Genomic DNA, 21,895 nt, shown 5'->3' with positions numbered 1-21,895 from the left:
TTTTATTTGTAATCACTTGCACTATTTTAACTATTTTGTCTGTGTTATTGTGCTGCACTGTTGGAGGAGCCTGTGACATTGACATATCTACACTGTAGCTATGTGGAAATGACAATAAAAACCTTGAACCTTGAGGAGAGTTGCTGACGTCTGTGTTTTTGGATTTCCCTCCTTTTAGCCTCTCAGCACTTCTGGACCTCGTCTGACATTCTGCCATCGAGCTCGAGCGCTGCTGTGTCTCGTCCGCCTCGCTGACTCTGACACTCTGGAAGCTCACCTGCAGATCCCCAGGAACAAAATGAAGTAACGGGAAATTTCAAAAGTCAACTTTAATGTCAATCTTTCAGTTTGTGTGTACAGACGGAGAGATCGAAATGATGTTTCCAACAATCCCAAATACAATTATACAATATACAGATAAGTATATCCTATATACACAATCAACAATCTGTTTAATGCTGTTGTTACAAAGTTTATTTAAAGGGAGGTTTGAAAGTGGAGTTGTCTAAGATAGTTATTCATAGTCAGTTAGACAAACAGACAGTTGTACCAGGGAACGAAGCAATGTACAGCTGTGGGCGTTATGTCGGGAAAAACCAAAGAAAAAACCCCTGATAAAAGTTTACTCGATATTTAGAATACTTTCACTGCTTTACCTTGCCGTCAGACAGCCTTTACAGAAAGGGAACTGAAGCTGCTCTCTTCCACGCCACCAGACTATATTGTGAAGTTTTACCTAGCAAACCGGGGATTAACCGCCTACCACTGTCTCTAAAAGTGGTTCTGTCTGTCACACAATAACACAAACTTACTGTACCAGTCAAGGTAAAATTACTGGATTTTTTTCAATTTGGGCAGGTGGATATAACGCCTTTAGTACCGGAAAGTGTGGTATGACGGCAAAGTAAAGCTGTGAAAATATTTAAAATATAGCACACACTTTCATTTAGAGTTGCCTGATTTTAAAGTGGGAAAAACACATTTGTCCACTGCTCCCTTTCACAGCAGTACATTGTTTACAGCTGTACTGGCATGGAGACCACTGTTATTGTAAGGCAAGTTTATTTATAGCACCTTTCAACTCAAGGCAATTCAAAGCGCTTTACAAAATTAAAAAAACATTAAGAATTAGTGCAGCGGAAACATATTATAAAATGGCATTTAAAGCAAAGAGACAACAAGCTTATATAGAATAACACAGGTTTGAAATACATTAATAAAGGTTGCAGTGTAAGACATGAACAGTTTCCTCAGTGCTTGAATTGGACCATTATCTCCTGTTGAAAGGGTTGTATAAATGTGTGTGTGTGTCGTCTGCATTGCTATGTAGATAAAACACAAGTATTGATGAATGCCTCGTACAAAAATACTTGAAAACGTTCAAACTTATGGAATGCCGTTAAAGCCAAAATTAAATAAATACATAAATAATTAAATAAATATGCCAGGCAATAAATATATATACATTTTAAATACACATGTATTTATTTCAAGAGACTTTTACTTCATAATGCCACATTTCCATTTCTTATATTCAAATGAACGGGGTGTGGTTAGCTCACAGATCCAGACCAAAGCAACAGCACCCCAACACTGACTACTCAAGAAGAGGAAGAAGGAGAAGGACTACTGAATAAAAATAAGGCAAACTACTAAATGAAAATAAGGCTGGGCAGACAACATGGAAGACGTCGGTGGGCTCTAAGATGCCATGTTATCCTTAGCAGATCAAATTGATCAACACGCTTTACCAACGGATACTATTTTGGCCCATATTGAAGTACTCGGGCAGATAAGTGCTGTTCGAGATATAGACACGGATGACGACGTTTTAAATACTTTTGTATACGTTTGTAAAATGTGTTAAAACTGTATATTCCCATGCAGATACTACCTGAAGTGCTACATCTTCGTCTCTCAACTGGAGGGGTTGAACATCCCCTACACGGTGCAGTCGTTCCTCAGTAGTCCCAAGGAGGGCTTGGTTAAAGGGCTTTGGAAGAACCACAGTCATGAGCCGCAGGTAAGTTTCTAACTGAAAACATTGAGACTTTTCACACAAACTGCAGGCAGGAGAAATAAAGCAGCGTTTGTCCTCAGGCGGTGCGTCTGGTGGCCGACCTGTGCCTGGAGTACCAAGTGTACGACCCTCAGCTGTGGAACAGTCTGCTCCAGAAGCTGCTTGGATTCAACCTGGTGAGCAAATTTGCACCAGAAACACGTTATTCCTTACACACTTAAAGGTCACCTATTGTGCAAAATCCACTTGTTCATGTCTTTTCTACATCAGCATGTGTCCCCTCTTCTCCATGTCTCTTCTACATCAACATGTGTCCCCTCTTCTTCATGTCTCTTCTACATCAACATGTGTCCCTTCTTCTTCATGTCTCTTCTACATCAGCATGTGTCTCTTCTACATCAGCATGTGTCCCCTCTTCTTCATGTCTCTTCTACATCAACATGTGTCCCCTCTTCTTCATGTCTCTTCTACATCAACATGTGTCCCCTCTTCTCCATGTCTCTTCTACATCAACATGTGTCCCCTCTTCTTCATGTCTCTTCTTCATCAACATGTGTCCCCTCTTCTCCATGTCTCTTCTTCATCAACATGTGTCTCCTCTTCTTCATGTCTCTTCTACATCAACATGTGTCCCCTCTTCTCCATGTCTCTTCTACATCAATATGTGTCCCCTCTTCTTCATGTCTCTTCTACATCAACATGTGTCCCCTCTTCTCCATGTCTCTTCTACATCAACATGTGTCCCCTCTTCTCCATGTCTCTTCTACATCAACATGTGTCCCCTCTTCTCCATGTCTCTTCTACATCAACATGTGTCCCCTCTTCTTCATGTCTCTTCTACATCAACATGTGTCCGCTCTTCTCCATGTCTCTTCTACATCAACATGTGTCCCCTCTTCTCCATGTCTCTTCTACATCAACATGTGTCCGCTCTTCTCCATGTCTCTTATACATCAACATGTGTCCCCTCTGTGTAAAGAGATTCTGAAAGTTTCAGGAACAAAGATTCTCTCTCTTTTGGTCCTGATCCATTTCTATAAAAACCTGTCTGAAAATGAGCTGATCAGATTTTGGCCACTTTATGATGTCATAACGATTTTTTGTCTTGTGTAACCATTAGCCAATCAGCAACCAAGGTAACCCCCCCCACCTTATCACCTGAATCTCCTCCTAGAGCGCCATTGTGTTCTTTCTAACCAAATCTCTCTCAGAGGGGCGTGGGGAGGGGCTCCTTATTTTCATCTAAAGTAACAGACAGAGAATCAGCACTTTGGAAACAGGGCTGAAACAGAGGGGATTATGGGTAATGCTGCAATGATCTGTTTGGTGTTTGGAGCCAAACACTTCAGAGACATGTTTTGTATATATCTGAGACCTGTAATATATTGATGAAAAACAGTATAACAGGGGACCTTTAAAGTAAATAATATCCTACTATAACATTTGTTTGCTGTAATTTGACCCTTCATAGTTTTTATTTGACAGATAGTCTACAGAGTTTTATCTTTCACGGTCAACTTGCTTATATTTCACTTTTTAGTTCTGTTTCATTTTCTATTTTGAGATGTTTTCTACTCTTTTTATTTCACATTATGTCCAATGCCTTGTTTTAACGGCTGAGATGAAAGCATGTCCACATTTGGGATCAATAAAGTAAATCTTATCTTGTGTTTTTATCAGTTCTTATTTGAAATTTTAAATTGTAGTGAATGCAGTGTCCCACACATACATGATTTCTGTCTTTTAGTTTTCCTTCTGTCTTTGTCAAATAGTTGAGTTTGACATTACATAAAGAAAGCTTGGTGTAAATAAAACCTTTGTTTGTTTTCCCCTCAGATCTGCCACCTCCAGAAGGTGCTCGAGGCGTTAGTGGCTGTGCCGGCTCTATGGGTGGTAACTGCAAACTTCAGCACTTATTTGAAGAAATGCAAATAACGTTGGCATTTCCATTTTTCTTCAGACATTTACATCTTCAGTAAAATGTGGTTACAATGTGTTACAAAAAAAGCAGAACTAAAATATTTTTGAAATTCACTACGCAACCAGAGCCTCAGAGAGTTGGATAGTTGCAGTTATTTAATAAATATAATAATAATAAAGCTTTATTTTTTATTTTATATTATTTTTATTTTTATATTTTTTCCTACAACACGTGCAGCTCAAAGTGCTTTACAAAATGGCACATCACAAGCAACAAGAAATTCCCCTCAGATCATTTGTTAAGAACTTTAAAAGGTATATGTAGCAAAATATAACATGTTAAAAGACACAAGGAGGTAAAATGCATAATAATACAAATAAAATAAATAATGGTTTCTCTCAGACAGATAAGACATAAGACAACTGAATCAATGCAGCAATATAAAACCCCATAAAACAAAGTGAACATATAGGTATATAGAAAGATAATGGTAATAAAAATGCCATAGTTCTAATAAAGGTTAGTGGTTATAGTGGAGAAATAGATGGGGAATGTGGGCATAGAGACGACTAGATATGAAAAGCAGGAAAGGTTTTTTGGCTAGAATCAAACAATAAACATTGCATTTAAATTGTGATTTAACTTAGTGATTACCAGAATAAAAAATGCCTTGAACCATTACTGCTATAATAATACAAGTGATGACTGAGAAATGTTTGCAAAGCTAAAAATGTTTACTCTTTGTCCCCAGATTTCCAGTTTCTCCAGGACCTGGAGGAGTATGATACTGGCACCATTTGTCTCGGGTACGACGTTTATAACAGTGAATTCAATTTCATTAAATCAGGGTATGGCGACTTTGGAGAAACCAGGACCAGTAAGCTACTTTTCAAAGTTATCCAACAAAAGAATCCCAGCCCTTTTTTCGCGGGAGAGAATCGGGGAAATGAGAGGTAGACGGGCACGTAGGCCATCCAATCATTTCATGCAGACTAAGGAAATGATTAAACCAGGGGTGTCCAAACTACGGTCCAGGGGCCAAATGCGGCCCGTTGTCCATTTCTAATTGGCCCTCAGCAAGTTCTTAAAGTAAAATGATATATGGCCCCCACCTGAAACTCGTGCTTGTCTTATATTGTACTTCTTAAATATATATGTGAGTCTATATTACACAGCAGTTTTCATGTGTTAATAAGCCCACTATTCAAAGACATTTAGTCAATTAGAGCTGAGAACATGTTCTAACTAATCTTTGTTTTATTTCCATTACAAGCTTTAAATAGACCCTTCATATTTCCCCTTATTATAACCAATCTGAGGCTCCTGTTTTAAGGGATGAGCTGCAACAGGAACTGAAACCCTCTGGAGAGCTGTGATGTTTCTTAAATCATATTCAAGTAGAAAGCATAATTGACCTACATTTGATTGATTTTGCTGAATTATAATTTAACCTATGAGGCAGTATACCTCACCTCTAGAGAGTGGCCCAGCCCTTTGTATGTTCTTCTGTATGTGGCCCTCAGGGGAAAAAGTTTGGACATCCCTGGATCAAACTGTCTTTTTACCGGCCTGCAACATCCACAGACGCCAGATTGTTCTCCTAACCCTTGCTCTGGTCAGAAAGCCTCTTCAATGATCCTCACAGTCTGATCTGTTTTCTTGCGGACAGCTTCTCTTCCTCTGACTCCGGATCAACAGGCCATGCTCTACAGGACGTTCGTTCTCCTCCTCAAGTACGCTTCACTCAAATCAACATTGGATAGGACATTATAATACAGTCCTGGACTACTAGTCACAGAAAAATAGGAGAATTCAGTACATGCACCGATAGATTTATCTCTTGTGATTATTTTCTTTAACCAGTTAAACCCCACGCCCCCGCGGGCGGGGGCAAAACGCAACATCTTGCAAGAAAAAGCGTCTGAAGGCTTCTTAATATTTAACAAACTATGAATGTGTCATACCCACTTAACGGGAAGAAACTCAGCTATCAGACAATATTAACCGTTTTTAGCTAAACAAAACAAAAGGGTAATAACAAAGGCTCTGAATTAGCCCTGAGTGAAAAAATGCTAACGCACTTAGCACAGAACTCAAGGTAAAATATCCTTATTACTTATCGGATCTGCACAAAAAAGATATCGATTAGCAAGCTGAGATTCCACAGATTCCAGACATATAAGTATCATCACTGAGCAATCAGAACTCGCGGCCAAACGACAAGAAACAACAACAAAGAAATGTGCTTTAAGGAGCCAAAACGTCTTACCTTAGCTGTTGTTCTGATCAAAAGTTGTTTTCAATGGCATTAAAACGAGAACAACGCTGCTGAAGGTTAATCCAGAGGTTAATCCATCATCATATTTATGGCAATAAACATAGTTTTCTATAGAGTGCAACATAGCTTTCAGTTTGGGCAAACTGCGTGTGCATCACTCTCAATCCTCAATGGTAATGTTTAGATGGATTTAGGAACCCCCCCTCGATTCTATTGGCTCTAACGGTTCAAAAGAGGAGTCAATCACCAAAATCGACCAATGGGTTTGTTGGAGTCGGGAGGCCTGTTAATTTATTCCGGCAATTACTCAGACCTACTAATTAACCTAACAGAAGCTATTGAGTCTATGTAAGTTTACTGCCAGGCTCGGATCCACCTGGATCAGCTAGGTCTCACCTCTACTAACTCCTGAAGAACCAGGTTCAATTAACTGCTGTTTCAATTCAGACGACGCACTAAATCCGTATAAGTGATCCCGAAGGATTCTGGTATCAGTAATGAGGTGTGGCCCTGCCTAAGTGTGAGTGTGGCAGTGTGCAATCTTACCTTTAAGCAGGAGAGGAGAGCGCAGATTTATTTTAAGTTATCCTAATCCAAAAAGGTGGGATGATTTTATTTGAAGAAAATGGTCCACACTTTTACAGGGTTTTTACCTTCTGTCGTTACAATGTGACAATCATACGAAATATATCATGCTGTGGTCCTTTTCTAATATAAAACCTCAATTCACAGTTTTACATTTCTTACATTAAATCCTAACTTCAACTGGCCCACTTCAGTTGTGACATTAAAATTCTAACTTCAACTGGCTCACTTCAGTTGTGACATTACATTCTAACTTCAACTGGCCCACTTCAGTTGTGACATTTAAATTCCAACTTCAACTGGCCCACTTCAGTTGTGACATTAAAATTCTAACTTCAACTGGCCCACTTCAGTTGTGACATTAAAATTCTAACTTCAACTGGCTCACTTCAGTTGTGACATTACATTCTAACTTCAACTGGCCCACTTCAGTTGTGACATTTAAATTCCAACTTCAACTGGCCCACCTCAGTTGTGACATTTAAATTCCAACTTCAACTGGCCCACTTCAGTTGTGACATTTAAATTCCAACTTCAACTGGCCCACCTCAGTTGTGACATTTAAATTCTAAATTCAAATGGCCAACTTCAGTTGTGACATTTCAATTCTAACTTCAACTGGCCCACTTCAGTTGTGACATTACATTCTAACTTCAACTGGCCCACTTCAGTTGTGACATTTAAATTCCAACTTCAACTGGCCCACTTCAGTTGTGACATTACATTCTAACTTCAACTGGCCCACTTCAGTTGTGACATTTAAATTCCAACTTCAACTGGCCCACCTCAGTTGTGACATTTAAATTCTAAATTCAAATGGCCAACTTCAGTTGTGACATTTCAATTCTAACTTCAAATGGCCCACTTCAGTTGTGACATTTCAATTCTAACTTCAACTGGCCCACCTCAGTTGTGACATTTCAATTCTAACTTCAACTGGCCCACTTCAGTTGTGACATTTCAATTCTAACTTCAAATGGCCCACTTCAGTTGTGACATTTCAATTCGAACTTCAACTGGCCCACTTCAGTTGTGACATTAAACTATATTAGGCCCACTCACTAACTCAATTTACCAAACCCCTTGTGTTTGTAAATACTGTGATTATAGAACAACATGAAATATAATGCATTTTCATTGTGGGTTATACAAGAATATATTTGATTATATTTGATTATTATTTGATAATATTTTATTATATTAACTTTCGTTTTAATTATTCAACTTAATATGGAGACCTCAACAGGTTCCAGAGATATGGCAAATATACCCAAAGGACCCCAGGTGGGTTTTGTTTTTTCTAAATCTCTCTAAAAAGGTCAAATTTACACAGGGTACTTATTATATGTTTTAGTTTGGATTCCTAAAGCTTTTAGTCTACTATCCCATCATGCAAAGGTGGTTTTCACCATAAGTAATGTTTCTTTTTTCGACGGAAACTATAATTTACAGTTTTTTACTATGTTCAATCTGAATTTACTTTAAAATAAAAACATCTATATTGATTCTGACTTTTCTACATCCAACTCACAGGTTTACCATTGCTTTGAGAAAAAAGATTATTAATTTACCCCTTTTTAGAAGTGAAGATATAGTCATTTGTTCTGGGCATGTCATTTTCAAGCCTGAAACCTGAAAAACATGCTTGGGGCTTAACAGGTTAAACGATCTGGGTAGACTGCATTTTAAAGCAGGTTTGTGGGCCAAAAGTGTTAAGAACTTCATGTCTTAAGTCTTTTTTGTTCATTTAATAAATGCAAAATAATACATGACACATAACAGACACCACAATCTAATGACAGACGATATAACCTCACGAAAAAAAGTATCACGATACATTTAAAAAGTGAAATATACCAGTTACAGCTGAAGGGTATTAAGTGTTTTATTTAGTGCCACTATACATTAGAGCAATTCTTTTCCAATTTCATGTTGGCTTGTTCTATTTTGAATTGGTTTTTATATGTTTTTTTCAAAACATATGTTTTTAGAAAGCTTAGATTCAGCTTAGTTCTTGATTGAATATGTTACCCTTATATTTACTATCCGTGGCAAACACTCATTTAGTTTTCACACCTCACTCACAAAAAGGGGATGTGTTTTTTATATGACATCATATCTCTGAAAACATATTTTGATTCACACGTTTGAGTTAACGAATGACTCTGAATTCATTTGAAAGGAAAAAAGGACCTGTTGACCTGAATAATGTGTCAATTTCTCTTCATGTTTATTTCACGGTCTCTTCTTCCCAAGGTGCCCTTTCCTGCTGAATCTGGATCTGATAGGAATTGCCAATCGCTTCGCACAGTTCAATCTGCCGGCCTTTGCTCTCGGAGCTCTCCTTCTCGTCCCCTCTGCCAACAAAAAGGCTCAGCAGATCCAAGTGAGTGCATCCCTGTCAATGCATGTGAGAAGATCGGTTTCATTTTAGGCCCTAATTACATTTGAGTTCTGACCTGACTGTGTTTCTGCTGTTTCCAGGGCTTTCTGTCAGGGTGTAACCCGGTGGCTGTCCTGGATCAGGTGGACGAGCTCATGAATACCGGGGAGTTAGCTGGAGTTCCCTCACAGGTTAGATGTCAATTAAAGGGGACCAATTCAAAGCACTTTGAATTGTCGCGTACAGAAAAGTGCTATATAAATAAACTTGCCTTGCCTATCATGCAAAATGCACTTTTTGATGTCTTTTATACATAACTATGTGTCCCCGATGTGTCAGGGAACTCACAAAGTGTCAGAAAACAAAACCCCCTCTCTTTTCCTCAGTACCCAAATCTCTAAATCCAGATTTGCGTCCGATATGACGTAATATCGGAAATGTGGACCCACGGCACTATCAGAAACGTTGCTATCAGAAACAATGCCCAAAATGTTTTGGACGTAATATGGTCTTTGTTTACGTTAGCAAGCATAGCTAACACTCATAGCTAACCCGTACTGGAGAGAGTATGCGTCAAAAAGCAGGAAATAAAATGAGGAACTCACCTCGTGGTAAACCCGCGAGATAAAAAGCATTTGAGCTCCATACTGTTTCAGAAATAATCCTTGATGTGGTTTGGAACATGATATGGCATTTCATCACGGCAGCATTTAGCTGAATCTGCGGGATGTCTAAAATCTGTTTGGTATTTTGAGCAAAACACATCATAGACATGTTTTTTATATTTTTTTTTATATATCTGAGACCCATAATATATGCCTGAAAATAGCATAATAGGATACCTTTAAGTTTATATTGATAAAGCTTTATTTGTATAGCACTTATCAAACCCCAGGTGCAGCTCAACGTGCTTTCACAACATGGCACACATCACAGGAAATTAACTCATGGTGGAGAGGTTGGAATCTGATGTATTTATTCAGTTGACACGTGTCTTTTATATAAGTAACACAGTTGATATTATGAGTACCTTCCTAAAAGAAATGGACTAATGTAACCGGTCTGTGGGAGCCAGGATTCTTGTTGGTTGCAAGGGGATCAAATACTTATTTCCCACAGTTAAATGCAAATCAATTATTATCTTTTTTATAATGTAAATTTCTGGATTTTCTTTTTGATATTCTTACTCTCACTGTTAAAATAAACCTACCATTACAACTATAGACCATTCATTTCTTTGTAAGTGGGTGAACTTACAAAATCTGCAAGGGATGAAATACGTATTTCCTCCACTGTATATTGCACTGTTGTTGTAACCGATGCAAAACCTAGTATATATGCTTTTAAATACGTTGTTATATCATCTCCTCTTCTGTAGCTTCCTGTTTTTTTAATAGTTGATTTCAGGGTTTTTAATATAGAAAATGTTATGTATTGATGGTTTCTAGGTGGCAGTTTCAGTAAAGGTGTTAAACAGGAAGCTACCGAGATATGTGTGAACGCTGTTGTCTTGGTTTGAAAACATAAATCTAAACAGTCATGTGCGTTGAGACGTTGGTATCTCTATGACTGTTTCTGCCATTCCTTTTGTTTTTTCTGACATTATTGCCTTTGTGATTCCTCAGATCAGGGAGACTGTTCTAACGTTCATCAGCGAAAAGGGTCAGTACCAGAAACTGTTGAAGACCAAACACTTAAAGCATCTGAAGCAGCTGATGGTGTCGAGCGGACAGCCGAGCCAGGTGAAGGACCTGCTGGACTGCCTGATCAGCCAGAACTGGTACGTTTAAAGTCTCTGTTTGTCCTCATTTCTGATCCAAATGAGTCCAACAACAACCAAATGCTGATAGATTATCTACAGATATGGGTGTGTTTGTTGTGGGGGTCTGGAAAATGGTCACTCACAAAAAAAGAATTCTGACAATTGAGAAGCTCTAATATGTTTTTACATGAAAAACAATCAAAATATCTGTAAAACGACAACTAAGAATGTATTTTCTCCTTCGGGGCGAGTAGACAAATTCTTCTTCTGTTTTTTACATCTGAGATTCTGAATGTTCTACAGCAGGGGTGCCCAACCAGTCGATCGCGAGATGTGTCCAAAAATAGAACAACAATATTCCGTTTTATCGTTAATGTCCAATAACATAATCTTCCCGTGCCAGAATAATGCACTTGAATGCATCAAAGCTTTGTGATTGGCCGGCTAGACCCCATGTGTCGGGGCGTGGCTGATCGGCAGTGGGCACTATTTCGCTGACGTTGTCCGTGTCAACAACAGCAGTGACAGTCCGCACACACAAGACCGCAATTATGGCCGAAGCAAAAAAGCCCAAAATATATAATTTTCACTCCGAGTGGGAGGATGATTATTTTTGTATCTATTCCAATTCAAAGTCCATCTGTCTCATCTGCAATGCGAGCGTGGCTTTATCGAAGAAGGGTAATTTAGGAGCGGCATTTCAAAACAGTGCACAAACACTACGAGACGGAATTCCCTCCTAATTCTGCCCTACGCTCCCAAAAGGGGAGGGGCCTGAAAGGACAGCTAAATGCACAGCAGTCCATTTTCACCAGACCCAACAACAAGAGCAAGGCTGCTACCAGAGCATCTTATCGGGTCAGTCACGTTCTTGCGAAACACATGAAGTCTTTCAAAGATGGCGAAGTTGTGAAAGAAGCATTCCTGCCTGGAGGCTGCCGACGCGCTTTTGGGGACAGTAAACAACAACAATAACAGTAGCATTTCAACAGGTTTTTGATATAATAAAAACTCAAGTTAGATACCGTTATTAATCAGCTGTGAGTTTTAGTTTGTTTGAACTTAGTCATTATAATTATTGTACAAAATGGTAGGCTATAAGAATGCAAACTTAAATTGATTATAGTCTATTATCAATTCAGGTTAAGAAACTAGTGTTGCTTGCATCCTATTTTAAAGGCATTTATTTTTATACTCTACTAAAATGCAACAAAAAAGGGTTTGATTCTATTAATTTTGTCTTTTTATTGCACTTTGGCAGCAGATTCCTGTGTAGCTTCAGTGGTGTTTTTATATGTACAAAAGTGGTGGGGCACAAAAAACGTAGATGTCTATATATAAGCTTCTGCAGTGAGGTTCATGGCTGGTGAGGCTCTGGCACTGACTCTTCAGGTTTACAAATATTATATTTTGACCTAAATCAAAATATAATATTTTCAAAAGGTTTTTTTTATCTGATGCTTCAATTAATTTTAAACAGACAGTTCAACAAAAGGATACCCAAAAGATGTAATTTTATCATTTAAATATGTAATTGTTCTCTCTTAGTAAGATCCCATTTTCAATCAAATTGCAGTCTTACCTTGACATGAAGATGAAGTCCATTTGCCTATCCCTCTGGACAAAAATCTCTATTACTTTTTTGTAAAAGTCCTCCTTATGTTCTTGTAGTTTCAAAAGTCTATCATAAATCTAATCAATAGATTTATGATTCGAAAATTATAAAAGTAGGGTAGACATGTGGATATTATCCGGCTGAACAAAACGTGCATTTATCTAACAGCTACGTTTCCCACAGATCTTATTTGGAGCTATTTTCTAAAATCCTATGGAGAAATCTCATTGCTTTTTTGTCGAGGGAAGCCATGCGCAGCTTACTTCCGGGTTTTAGGATGCGTCACTGCAGCTCTCTCGTCTCCTCTTCACACACCACGCTTTTCGCGGCACACGTACTTACAGCCAATCAGCTCTGAATGATGTGAGATGACGTATGGTGGGGATGGCAGCTCTATGCCCCTATGGTCATTATTTTTTTGCCACACACATTAAATAGGACAATACTCTGAGCATGCGCAGTGTAGTTTTTACAGTCACCATTGACTTAAACAGGGAGAGGGAGGGGCAGGATCGGGTTTTGTCCCACATGGCTCTAAACAGCTCAATAGGCACACACTGTAGACACTAATTAGAAGAACACAGACTAAAACAGCAATGTACAGACGAATCAGATGATTAAACATGATCTTAAAATATATTTTATATATATTTTATGCATTTTTTTTGTAATCATTTTTTTTTTAATACTTTCTGCTGACACTAGGTGGGGCTGTACCCCACCTGCCCCTAATGACCAGACGCCACTGGTCATATGTGGCAGCACTGTTCAATTACCCACTGTAGTATGTGACGTGTGAATAAACTCCAACTCTATATCAACAACACTGTTGTGTAACTTCAGTTAAATACCTGTATGTGTGTAGATTAGAAAGAGCAGGTAAGATAAAGGATCTGCAGTATTTTATGGAGTATTAATCGTAAAAAGGTCAGTTTTATACAAGTAGAAGTGTGTATTTACCTGGTAGTAGGCTGTCAGTAATGACAGCCTCTCTATTTGGACTGGTAGATCTCGGCAGACTGGCAACTTTAAAAGTAGCTCTCGGTTCAAAAAAGGTTGGGCACCCCTGTTCTACAGGATTGCAATACTACATGGTACAAGTGTTTGTCTACCGCCGTTAAAGTCAAAACTGCCACCCTTAAAAAAATCTGCTCAAAGGTTGTAGGTCAACCTTTTGATAGACAGGTCACCTGCTCCAAAGGTCAAAGGGGGCCGTGCCTAAACTGTGGCCGTTTCTCAATGTCGAGTAAACCTGCTGCAGAGACACTATTTCAAGTATACTACGTCATCGAGTGGCGCCGAAGGACTGTTTAAATGCATGTTAAATGCCCAGCATTCGGCGCCACTCGATGACGTAGTATACTTGAAATAGTGGCTCTGCAGCAGGTTTACTCGACATTGAGAAACGGCCAGTGGATCGCTCTGCCTCTCCGCATTAAAAGTCAGTCAACTTTATTGTCAATCTTTCAGTTTGTGTTTACAGACAGAGAAATCGAAATGCCGTTTCCCACAATCCCAAATACAAATGTATACAAAAATATGTATATTAGACAGGCTTCTACACTGTCTGTTTTTTAAATCACGTCATAAAACGATCCTCGCACATATACTGCTGTACATATTGTATTTACGCTCAGTGTATTTATTCTTATTTATACATTTGACATCTATTTACCTTTACTTGCATCATTTATTTTGTACAGACTGCTGATAGATGTGTATATAACTGACTGTGTGCACTCTGGAAAGACCCTCTTCATTTCGTTACACTCTGCTTGCATTATGTAATGACAATAAAGTAATCTAATCTAAAACCCACTTCTTCTCCTTCTGCACTTTGTAGATTGTTGCTTAATGGTATATTGTTCTTACTATATGTAATTATAATGTATTCTTGTTTATTTTGTGTTTTTACCTTTCTTTTGTTTCGTGAGCTGCGCGGTGTGATTTTATATTTCTCTGTACAGCACTTTGGTCTGGTTTTAAAGTGCTTTATAAATAAAGTTTGATTGCAGAGTGAGTTCTTATTGTGCTCCTCAGTCAGGACGATGCTGACTCGCTCGCTCGGGAGTTCATGAAACACCGAGAGAATCAACGGGGAAAAACCCTGACCAACGGCTCACCTTCACCGAGCTGCATAAACGTAAGCTTATATACCATTAAGTCTGGGATACAGCATTCATACTAGTTCATATTGTGAATTCATTTGAGTATCTGTTATAGAAACATGACTTTTTCATTTCAACTTTTACTTTTCAGGAGTTTCTCAACATACAGAATGGAGTTTCAGGATGAGCTGACGCTGTTTCTGCAGATGTATTTATGTATTCTTCCACTTAGTTTCTCTTGGGCTAAGATGCAATATTTGCACTTATTAACCATCTTTCAACTGTTCATGAATTTGAATAAATGGTTTTCATTATTGATTGTGGAGAGGAGTTCATCAGTATGAAAATCAAAGGCTCTTAATCTTTCTTTATTGTATTACCTCCCGGCTTCTTTGTGTATATTGTTATAACTGCTTACAGTAGTAGAAGAAACACTTTTGTGGCCACAAGTTGCCTTTCAAGAAAACTCACTAACATGAAGAATTAGAATACAATTAATGTGTTTTTATAAAATAACATAAATGACAATGTATACAAAGCAGCCGGATTGTTGTTGCCTATTTAGACTGTATTTTAAAGTTTTTGGACAATTTTCTCTGTTTTGCCGCATACAAAGTAAATAAAATATTCTGTAAGTTGGTCAACTTTGTATTTATAAACTCCCAATTTTCGAATCTTCTGGAAAAAAGTCCTACTTTCACCTTTTTAATGAAAAAAATATTATTAAATGTCATCTCATGTTTGAGGAGCAGTTTTTTTTCTTCTTCATTTCTAACGGAAGAGTTCCCTTTCCTCAGTCATACCGGTACCTGCTTGATGTTTCTGAGAGGAAGCAGCTCTGAGGCGCCTGAACCCGACAGATCGTGACCGCCGACTATCGTTTCACCCTTCTGTGTTTCACCTCTCTGCCACACATCCTGTTAAACACCGCTAACACTCCTGCAAGCTTAGAGCTTGATCTCTTCCCCTTTGCTCTTACATCAGTTAAACTAAACAATGAAACGCAGCTTTTCGTTACATTAGTTTCTAATTGTACTGCATGCCTTACTGTATCAATTATTTTACATTGAGAGACCTTTTGAGGAGGAATCCTCATTAACAATGGAGAAGCGTTAAGAGGTTTACATACAGCAAAAATAAACGTATTTTCGAGTCGATGGTAAAATAGTAGACACATTGAATTTAATAAACCATCTTAAAGTAGAGTTGCAAATCACTTTCTGTACCATCACACTTTACGTCTTTACGCGAGTTTCATCAAGTCCTACCACTGCACTCATACAGTTTTAGTTCACCAATACCACATTTTTGTGTGACTCTTCATGCCTATGAGTGGGTCCTGTTGTGGAATATTTTCCAAGGCCCATAACTTTGACCCAGTGTATCAGTTCAAACTGTCCTGACTGAGCACAGGCACCTGTAACCTTGGCTGCTGTGCTCTCAGTGTTTTGTCTCCCTGTTCCTGCCTGTTGGCGTCAGCTGATCGAGGTGTTATCATTCTATCTTGTTATGCAGCATGTTGATGATGCTCTCTGAACTAGCTAAATACATGGGTCTGGGGTAGAGTTCTTCAGAATTGACGTGGCAACTCTACCGTGAAGTCAGAACCTCTGACTCTTGGACTTGTGATGTGAATCCTCCGGCCGTAACTCCAAATAAACCATCATGTGTTTGACATCAAAGCTACTGCTCTTCCCATGTCTCCTTCCTGAGTCGGTGACTCCCACTGCATAGCTACACAGAAGTTTCCTCTACAGGTCCCAGGTGAAGCTAAAACACTTTCTGTTCAGTGAGGGCATACAGACATAAAAGGGTTTTTGGTAGTGGTGCACGATAATTATCGGTCCGATATTAGGACTTATGACGTCATCCCGATAAACCCGATACCAGTATTAATAGCCCCGATAATATAAAATATATTTTTTGGGTAAAAAAAAAGAAAAAAATACTGCGGTGTGGGTGGATTGGGATGAGGGGCGCTTGTTTTTCACTCGGATCCTCCCGTTTTGCCAGTACTGTGGTATTAATTAGTGGTTTAGGAAGAGGGGAGTTTTTCACAAATCCAGCGCTCCCTAACTAACTCATGCCTGGCTGTGACGTAAATGGTGTGCGGCCGTGAAGCAAGGACAGTAAACAAACATGTCGTCGGTAGTATCGGACTATTTCAAAGTTTCAGAGTTAGATAGTTCGCTTGCTATTTGTATTAACAAATGCAATGCAGAAGTTCCACGAGGAGGGAAAAAGGCAACGAGCTATAATACTTCCAACCTGATTAGTCACCTGAAACATCGCCATCGCTACGATGGTGTGTTAAAAGCGTACGAAGACGCCTGCGCTGCTAAACTAGCGGCGAATCCAAAGCCAGCTGCAAAGGCACCGGGGCTTTTACCTATCGACGAGGCTTTTGAAAAAGGCAAGAAGTTTGCCAGAGACGACCCCAGGGCTAAAACGATCTCTAACTTCATCATAGTCATGATGTCATGTCATTTGCTCACTAGTCTTTTTTTTACCACCAGGTGTGCAAAAACTACAGGTACATTTAATATATATATATTATATTATTTTCGGTTATCGGTATCGGTCTTGAGAAGCAGGAAGTTATCGGTATTGGTTTAAAAAAACCAATATCGTGCATCTCTAGTTTTTGGAGTTGTGTCTGTCTGAACCAGTGACTAAGTGGAGAAGATGCTTCCTCTTTGTTCATAGAGGAAGAAAGAAAAGCCTTTGAATTGTAGACTGATAGAGATACAGTGAGGTCTAACCACTGCTCAGGTTCTTCATTTTAATTTTAAAAGCAATAATTGCTGCCTGGGAAGCTAAGTAATGTATTTTCATTTTGTGTTGGTTTTAAATGACACCATTTTATATTAAAGCCCAATAAAGTCCATGTTTGGTTGACATTGGAAATTGGTATGGACCGTACATGTCTCAGAGAAAAAAACGTTTTCTTTGGTTGCATTGTGAGGCCTGGGATTTAAAGTATTGACATAATCAATAAAGAACACAGAGATCAGAAGTAACGAAGTACATTTATTCAAGTACTGTACTTAAGTACAATGTTGAGATACTTGTACTACTTGAGTATTTCCAGTTTATCCTACTTTTTACTTTTACTCCACTACAATTAGTTTGAACCTTCAGTTACTTTGCATATTTGGATTAATGTTGTGAAATATAATCAACTCTTAAATAACACTTTAGTCACACCTGGAGTACATTCACAAGCTACCCTGCAATGTAAAAAGTAATTCAAATTAGCTGCAGCTTTAATAAACATTAATACATCAATAATTATAATCAAAACATAATATATATTATTCTGAGCGGGGCCGATCTGCATAATGAGTACTTTTGCTTTTGGTACTTTATATTTTGATGCTAACACTTTTGTTCTTTTACTTGAGTAACATTTTGAATGCAGGACTTTTACTTGTGAGTATTTCTACACTCTGCTACTTCTACTTTTACTTAAGTACAAGATCTCAGTACTTCTCCCACCTCTGAGGATACAACATCATATAAAAAAATACTATTATTGCATCACAGGTTTTGTGTTTTTTTAAGTCATACCCACTTCCCTTTATTATATTTATCATAAAGGAGGAAATGTAATTCAGATTATGTCTTCATGCGGTTTGTAGGCTGAGTGGAACCGAATCGACAAATTGGGTTTAATGGATGCGAAATGTATTATGATTCAAGATTCAAAGGTTTACTGTCATATAAAATACACAAATACGCTATGTAATGAATGTCACAACTTCCTTTTTCTGAGACACCTTTTAAGAGTGTTGGTGGTAGATGTTCTCTATTAGTTGTTTCTTACATTACATGTTACTTGATAGATGCTTTTATCCAAAGCGACTTACATACTCAATACTGTGGACAATCCCCACAGCAGCAACTTGGGGTGAAGTGTCTCAGGGACACAACGACATGCTGACTGCAGTGGGATTAGAACCTGTGACCCCCTTATCCGAACACCAACGCTCTATCCACTGCACCACACGCCTCCTCTTACTGTTAATGTCCACAGAAATAGGATTTAAATGTTTTGTTCATCCTTTATTGGTTTGAGGTTAATGCATGTAAGGAAATATATTGTTTACTTTGCATGAGGGTGGGAAAAAAAAACCTTGATGATCACACGCTCTGTGGAGGAGGTGTTTGTGGTTAAAATTGTCTAATAAGTTGTTGTGGCACAATATCTATCAGCAATTCTGAGAATTTTAAAGTGTGAAACGGGTTCTCAGGTGCTAGAGGTAAGCTGCAGAAGTTGCAGTCATACAGGAAACAGTTTCTCATCTGTGTAAGTAAAGTTACAAACAATGACTTTTCCCGAAGGATTTCTCTTTCTATAAGCAACCAAGTGAACTTATTCTATCATAAACTGTTTTAATTAACCACAAAGCACTTCTCAGTATTACTAGATTGTATTTTATTCATATAAGTCATGATAACATCTGAATAATGCACAGGACTTATATAATAACAGCAAAACGTTTTACTTTTGACTTTATACGGCACAGTTTGTTATTTGTATAAGTTGGATAAAATATAATATATATCAATGATTTCACAGCATGTGTTTAGCAAAAGTACTACAAATGTGCCATCAATATATGAAAAAGTAAACCACAACACAACTTTACAAAATGACAATAGCATATGTGTGCAAGACAATAACATTTTTGTAAGCGCAGTCACATGCTGGATAACTGCTGTATAAGAAAGGTAAGTTAAAGATATCTGGTTGGCTGCAGAACTCACATGAAAACTTTAAAAAGATCTCATCACTTTTGGTCAAACTTTAAGCTACATCCATCTCAATGCTTCCTGGATATAGTGATCACAGCTGGCTAATCGACTGGGAGCCTGTCTCTCGAGTTTTCTTCTCTGAACTCTCAGGGTTGTCCACTTGGGACAGATGCAGAGCTTTCCTGCAGATGTTCTTGAAGGTAGGGCTGGAGAAGTAGTAAACCACAGGGTCCAACACGCTGTTGAGATACGTCAGGCTGATGCTGAGGTAAAACACGGTGGTCAGGTTATCCATCGCCTGGCAGACTTCAGGTCCCGAGAGGTTTCCGGCTAACTGCTGGGTCTTGATCCAAATGATCAGCTGCGTGATGTTGCTAGGGAGGAAGCAAACGATGAAGATCACCGCCACGACTGCGATGAAGCAAAGAGCCTTTTTAATCTTTCGTTGCTGGGACAACTGTCTCCGTCTCAGGTGTCTGATGATCTGGATCGTGCAGTAGAGAATCACAAGCAGAGGCATGTAGAAGGAGAAGATAAACACAAACTTGTGCCAGTTCAGATTGAGCGAGGCATCAGTCTTGATCGTGAAGCTCTCGCAGTAGGTCGTGTTGATGTGTTGCAGACTAAAAATATTAACTGTCATTGAGAAAGTTACCAGCCACAGTACAAGTGCTCCACACATGGCTTTAGGGATGCTCAGAGAGTTGATGGCGTGATGGGGGTGCACCACTCGCATGTACCTGTCCACAGCGATGGCCATGAGGAAGATGCTGCTTCCACTGCGGTTCAGGGCCAACATGAAGAGGCAGATGTTGCACAGAGGGATTCCAAACGGCCACTTGATCCCAGAGAAGTAGTAGCTTGCACGGAAAGGCAACGCCACGATCAGCATGAAGTCAGCCATTGCCAGGTTGAAGAGTAACACCGTGCTGCTCTTCCAGGGCTTCATGTGGAAGCAGAAGATCCAGAGAGCCAAACCATTGCCAACGACTCCCAAAACAAACTCTGTCATCAGCAGTGGCGGCAGCACGCTGGTGAGCAGAGTGCCGTTGAATTCGCATCTCATGTTGAGTTATGTGCTGCCTCACTGCCTACAGATGAGACAAATAACCCCTTCAAGGTGTTGCTGCATCATAAAGCGAAACATATGGAAATAAGTGGTTGTGGTTTGCTCATTTACAGGAAGCCCTGTGGTTCTGCTTTTTTTAATTAAATTTTGACACACTCAGCTACACTGAATAAAACGATGATAATAATAATACTATGATTATGTTTTTAAATTATAGAAATTACTAATAATTTTATTTTACTCAAAATCTCTCCTTTTATTTAATGTGTTACTTGAATTTGCAAGTAATTTTGTATCTTCATTTTGATAAGTACATTTAAATCATAGCACCAAGTAAATGTTAACTAAAGTAATGTGTTGACCTACAACCTGTGAAAAGCTAGTAAAATGTACCTGGGCAATGTGAGTAAAGGTGGGCGACGCCCTCAATGACGTCAGAGGAGTTTGCGCACAGGAGTACATACATTTGAAAAATAAGTGAGGACCAGTAGTTTGTAATTGATGCGGTGTGTAACGGGGAGCCAGTGGAGTTCTTTGAGGACCGGGGTGATGTGATGCCATGATTTGGTGTGGGTGAGGAGTCTGGCGGCTGCGTTCTGGACACGCTGGAGTCTACTGAGGGAGGTGGAGCTGATGCCGTAGAGGAGGGAGTTGAATACTCGTGGATTTTGAATCATGTAAGTATATTTTTGTACTTTATTAACTCTGTACATCCCCGTTAGCTTGTCAGCTTAATGTGGATATCAAACAAACGATAGCTAACTAGCAATTTAGCTAGTTAGCGTGCTAGCTAATTTAGCCTGCTGTCATGGACGAGGCACACACAACATGTAATACTTAGTGGTTTAGTAGTTGCTTCAAATTAGTTAACAGCTGGCGAAATTCACAGTTTTAAATAAAACATGTGGCAGTGGTAGTGACTAGTAGTTCAGAAGAGTTTTTTTGTTGGTGGTGTTCGCCTACATTTTCAAATATATTGATCATGCTTTTTACAGTACTACGGCTTCCACAGATGACGTTTTTTTATGGATTTTTTTTCTTGTAATAGAGTATTCTTACAGTGTGGTATGAATATGTTTACTTAAAGTTGACCTATCATGCTATATTTGAATAAAATATTGTAGGGCCATACCTATATAAAACATGTCTGTAAAGTTTTTTTTTCAAAATACCAAACAGATCATGCATTTTAGCCATGCCTCATTTCACTCTATTTGCTGTATTCCAGCCTTGTTTTTGCAAGGGCTGATTCTGTGAACTGCAGCTGACCACGCCCCCCTGCAAAGGAGGGGGGCGAGGCACAGGCGTCATGTTACCATGCTGTTACCATGCCACGGCAACCCCCCATTCCCCTGATAGGTGGAGAGTTGCCCATATAGGCGGAGCCTCTTGTGTC

At 38.9% G+C, this 21,895-nt stretch overlaps 2 protein-coding genes across 3 annotated transcripts in view; one reads left to right on the top strand and one right to left on the bottom strand.

Moving 5' to 3' along the window:
- kntc1 (kinetochore associated 1) overlaps window positions 1-15,313 on the top strand; it is a 52,753-nt gene extending 37,440 nt beyond the window's left edge. For both annotated transcript variants that reach the window (XM_034238219.1, XM_034238218.1), the window contains exons 52-62: window positions 179-303; window positions 1,888-2,023; window positions 2,101-2,196; window positions 3,857-3,913; window positions 4,693-4,747; window positions 5,611-5,674; window positions 9,061-9,190; window positions 9,289-9,378; window positions 10,813-10,967; window positions 14,605-14,707; window positions 14,824-15,313. In XM_034238219.1, coding sequence (XP_034094110.1) covers window positions 179-303; window positions 1,888-2,023; window positions 2,101-2,196; window positions 3,857-3,913; window positions 4,693-4,747; window positions 5,611-5,674; window positions 9,061-9,190; window positions 9,289-9,378; window positions 10,813-10,967; window positions 14,605-14,707; window positions 14,824-14,859 — 1,047 coding nt within the window. In that variant the 3' untranslated portion in view covers window positions 14,860-15,313. The remainder of the gene's footprint in view (window positions 1-178; window positions 304-1,887; window positions 2,024-2,100; window positions 2,197-3,856; window positions 3,914-4,692; window positions 4,748-5,610; window positions 5,675-9,060; window positions 9,191-9,288; window positions 9,379-10,812; window positions 10,968-14,604; window positions 14,708-14,823) is intronic.
- Window positions 15,314-19,089: 3,776 nt separating this feature from the next.
- On the bottom strand, window positions 19,090-20,514 carry LOC117561044 (hydroxycarboxylic acid receptor 2-like). Its single transcript, XM_034238243.1, has one exon. The coding sequence runs from the start codon at window positions 20,494-20,496 to the stop codon at window positions 19,522-19,524; it is 975 nt and encodes a 324-aa protein (XP_034094134.1). The 5' UTR covers window positions 20,497-20,514; the 3' UTR covers window positions 19,090-19,521.
- Window positions 20,515-21,895: the final 1,381 nt, after the last annotated feature.

The sequence above is a fragment of the Gymnodraco acuticeps genome, unplaced genomic scaffold, assembly GCF_902827175.1.
Source record: "Gymnodraco acuticeps unplaced genomic scaffold, fGymAcu1.1, whole genome shotgun sequence".
In the NCBI taxonomy this organism is placed as follows: Eukaryota; Metazoa; Chordata; class Actinopteri; order Perciformes; family Bathydraconidae; genus Gymnodraco; species Gymnodraco acuticeps.
The sequence above is the reverse complement of the archived record's forward strand: the minus strand, read 5'-3'. Positions and strand labels throughout refer to the sequence as shown.

Bases quoted from the DNA above. Each gene is read 5' to 3' on its own strand.
- LOC117561044 (XM_034238243.1), bottom strand. From the start codon at position 20,496: ATGAGATGCGAATTCAACGGCACTCTGCTCACCAGCGTGCTGCCGCCA.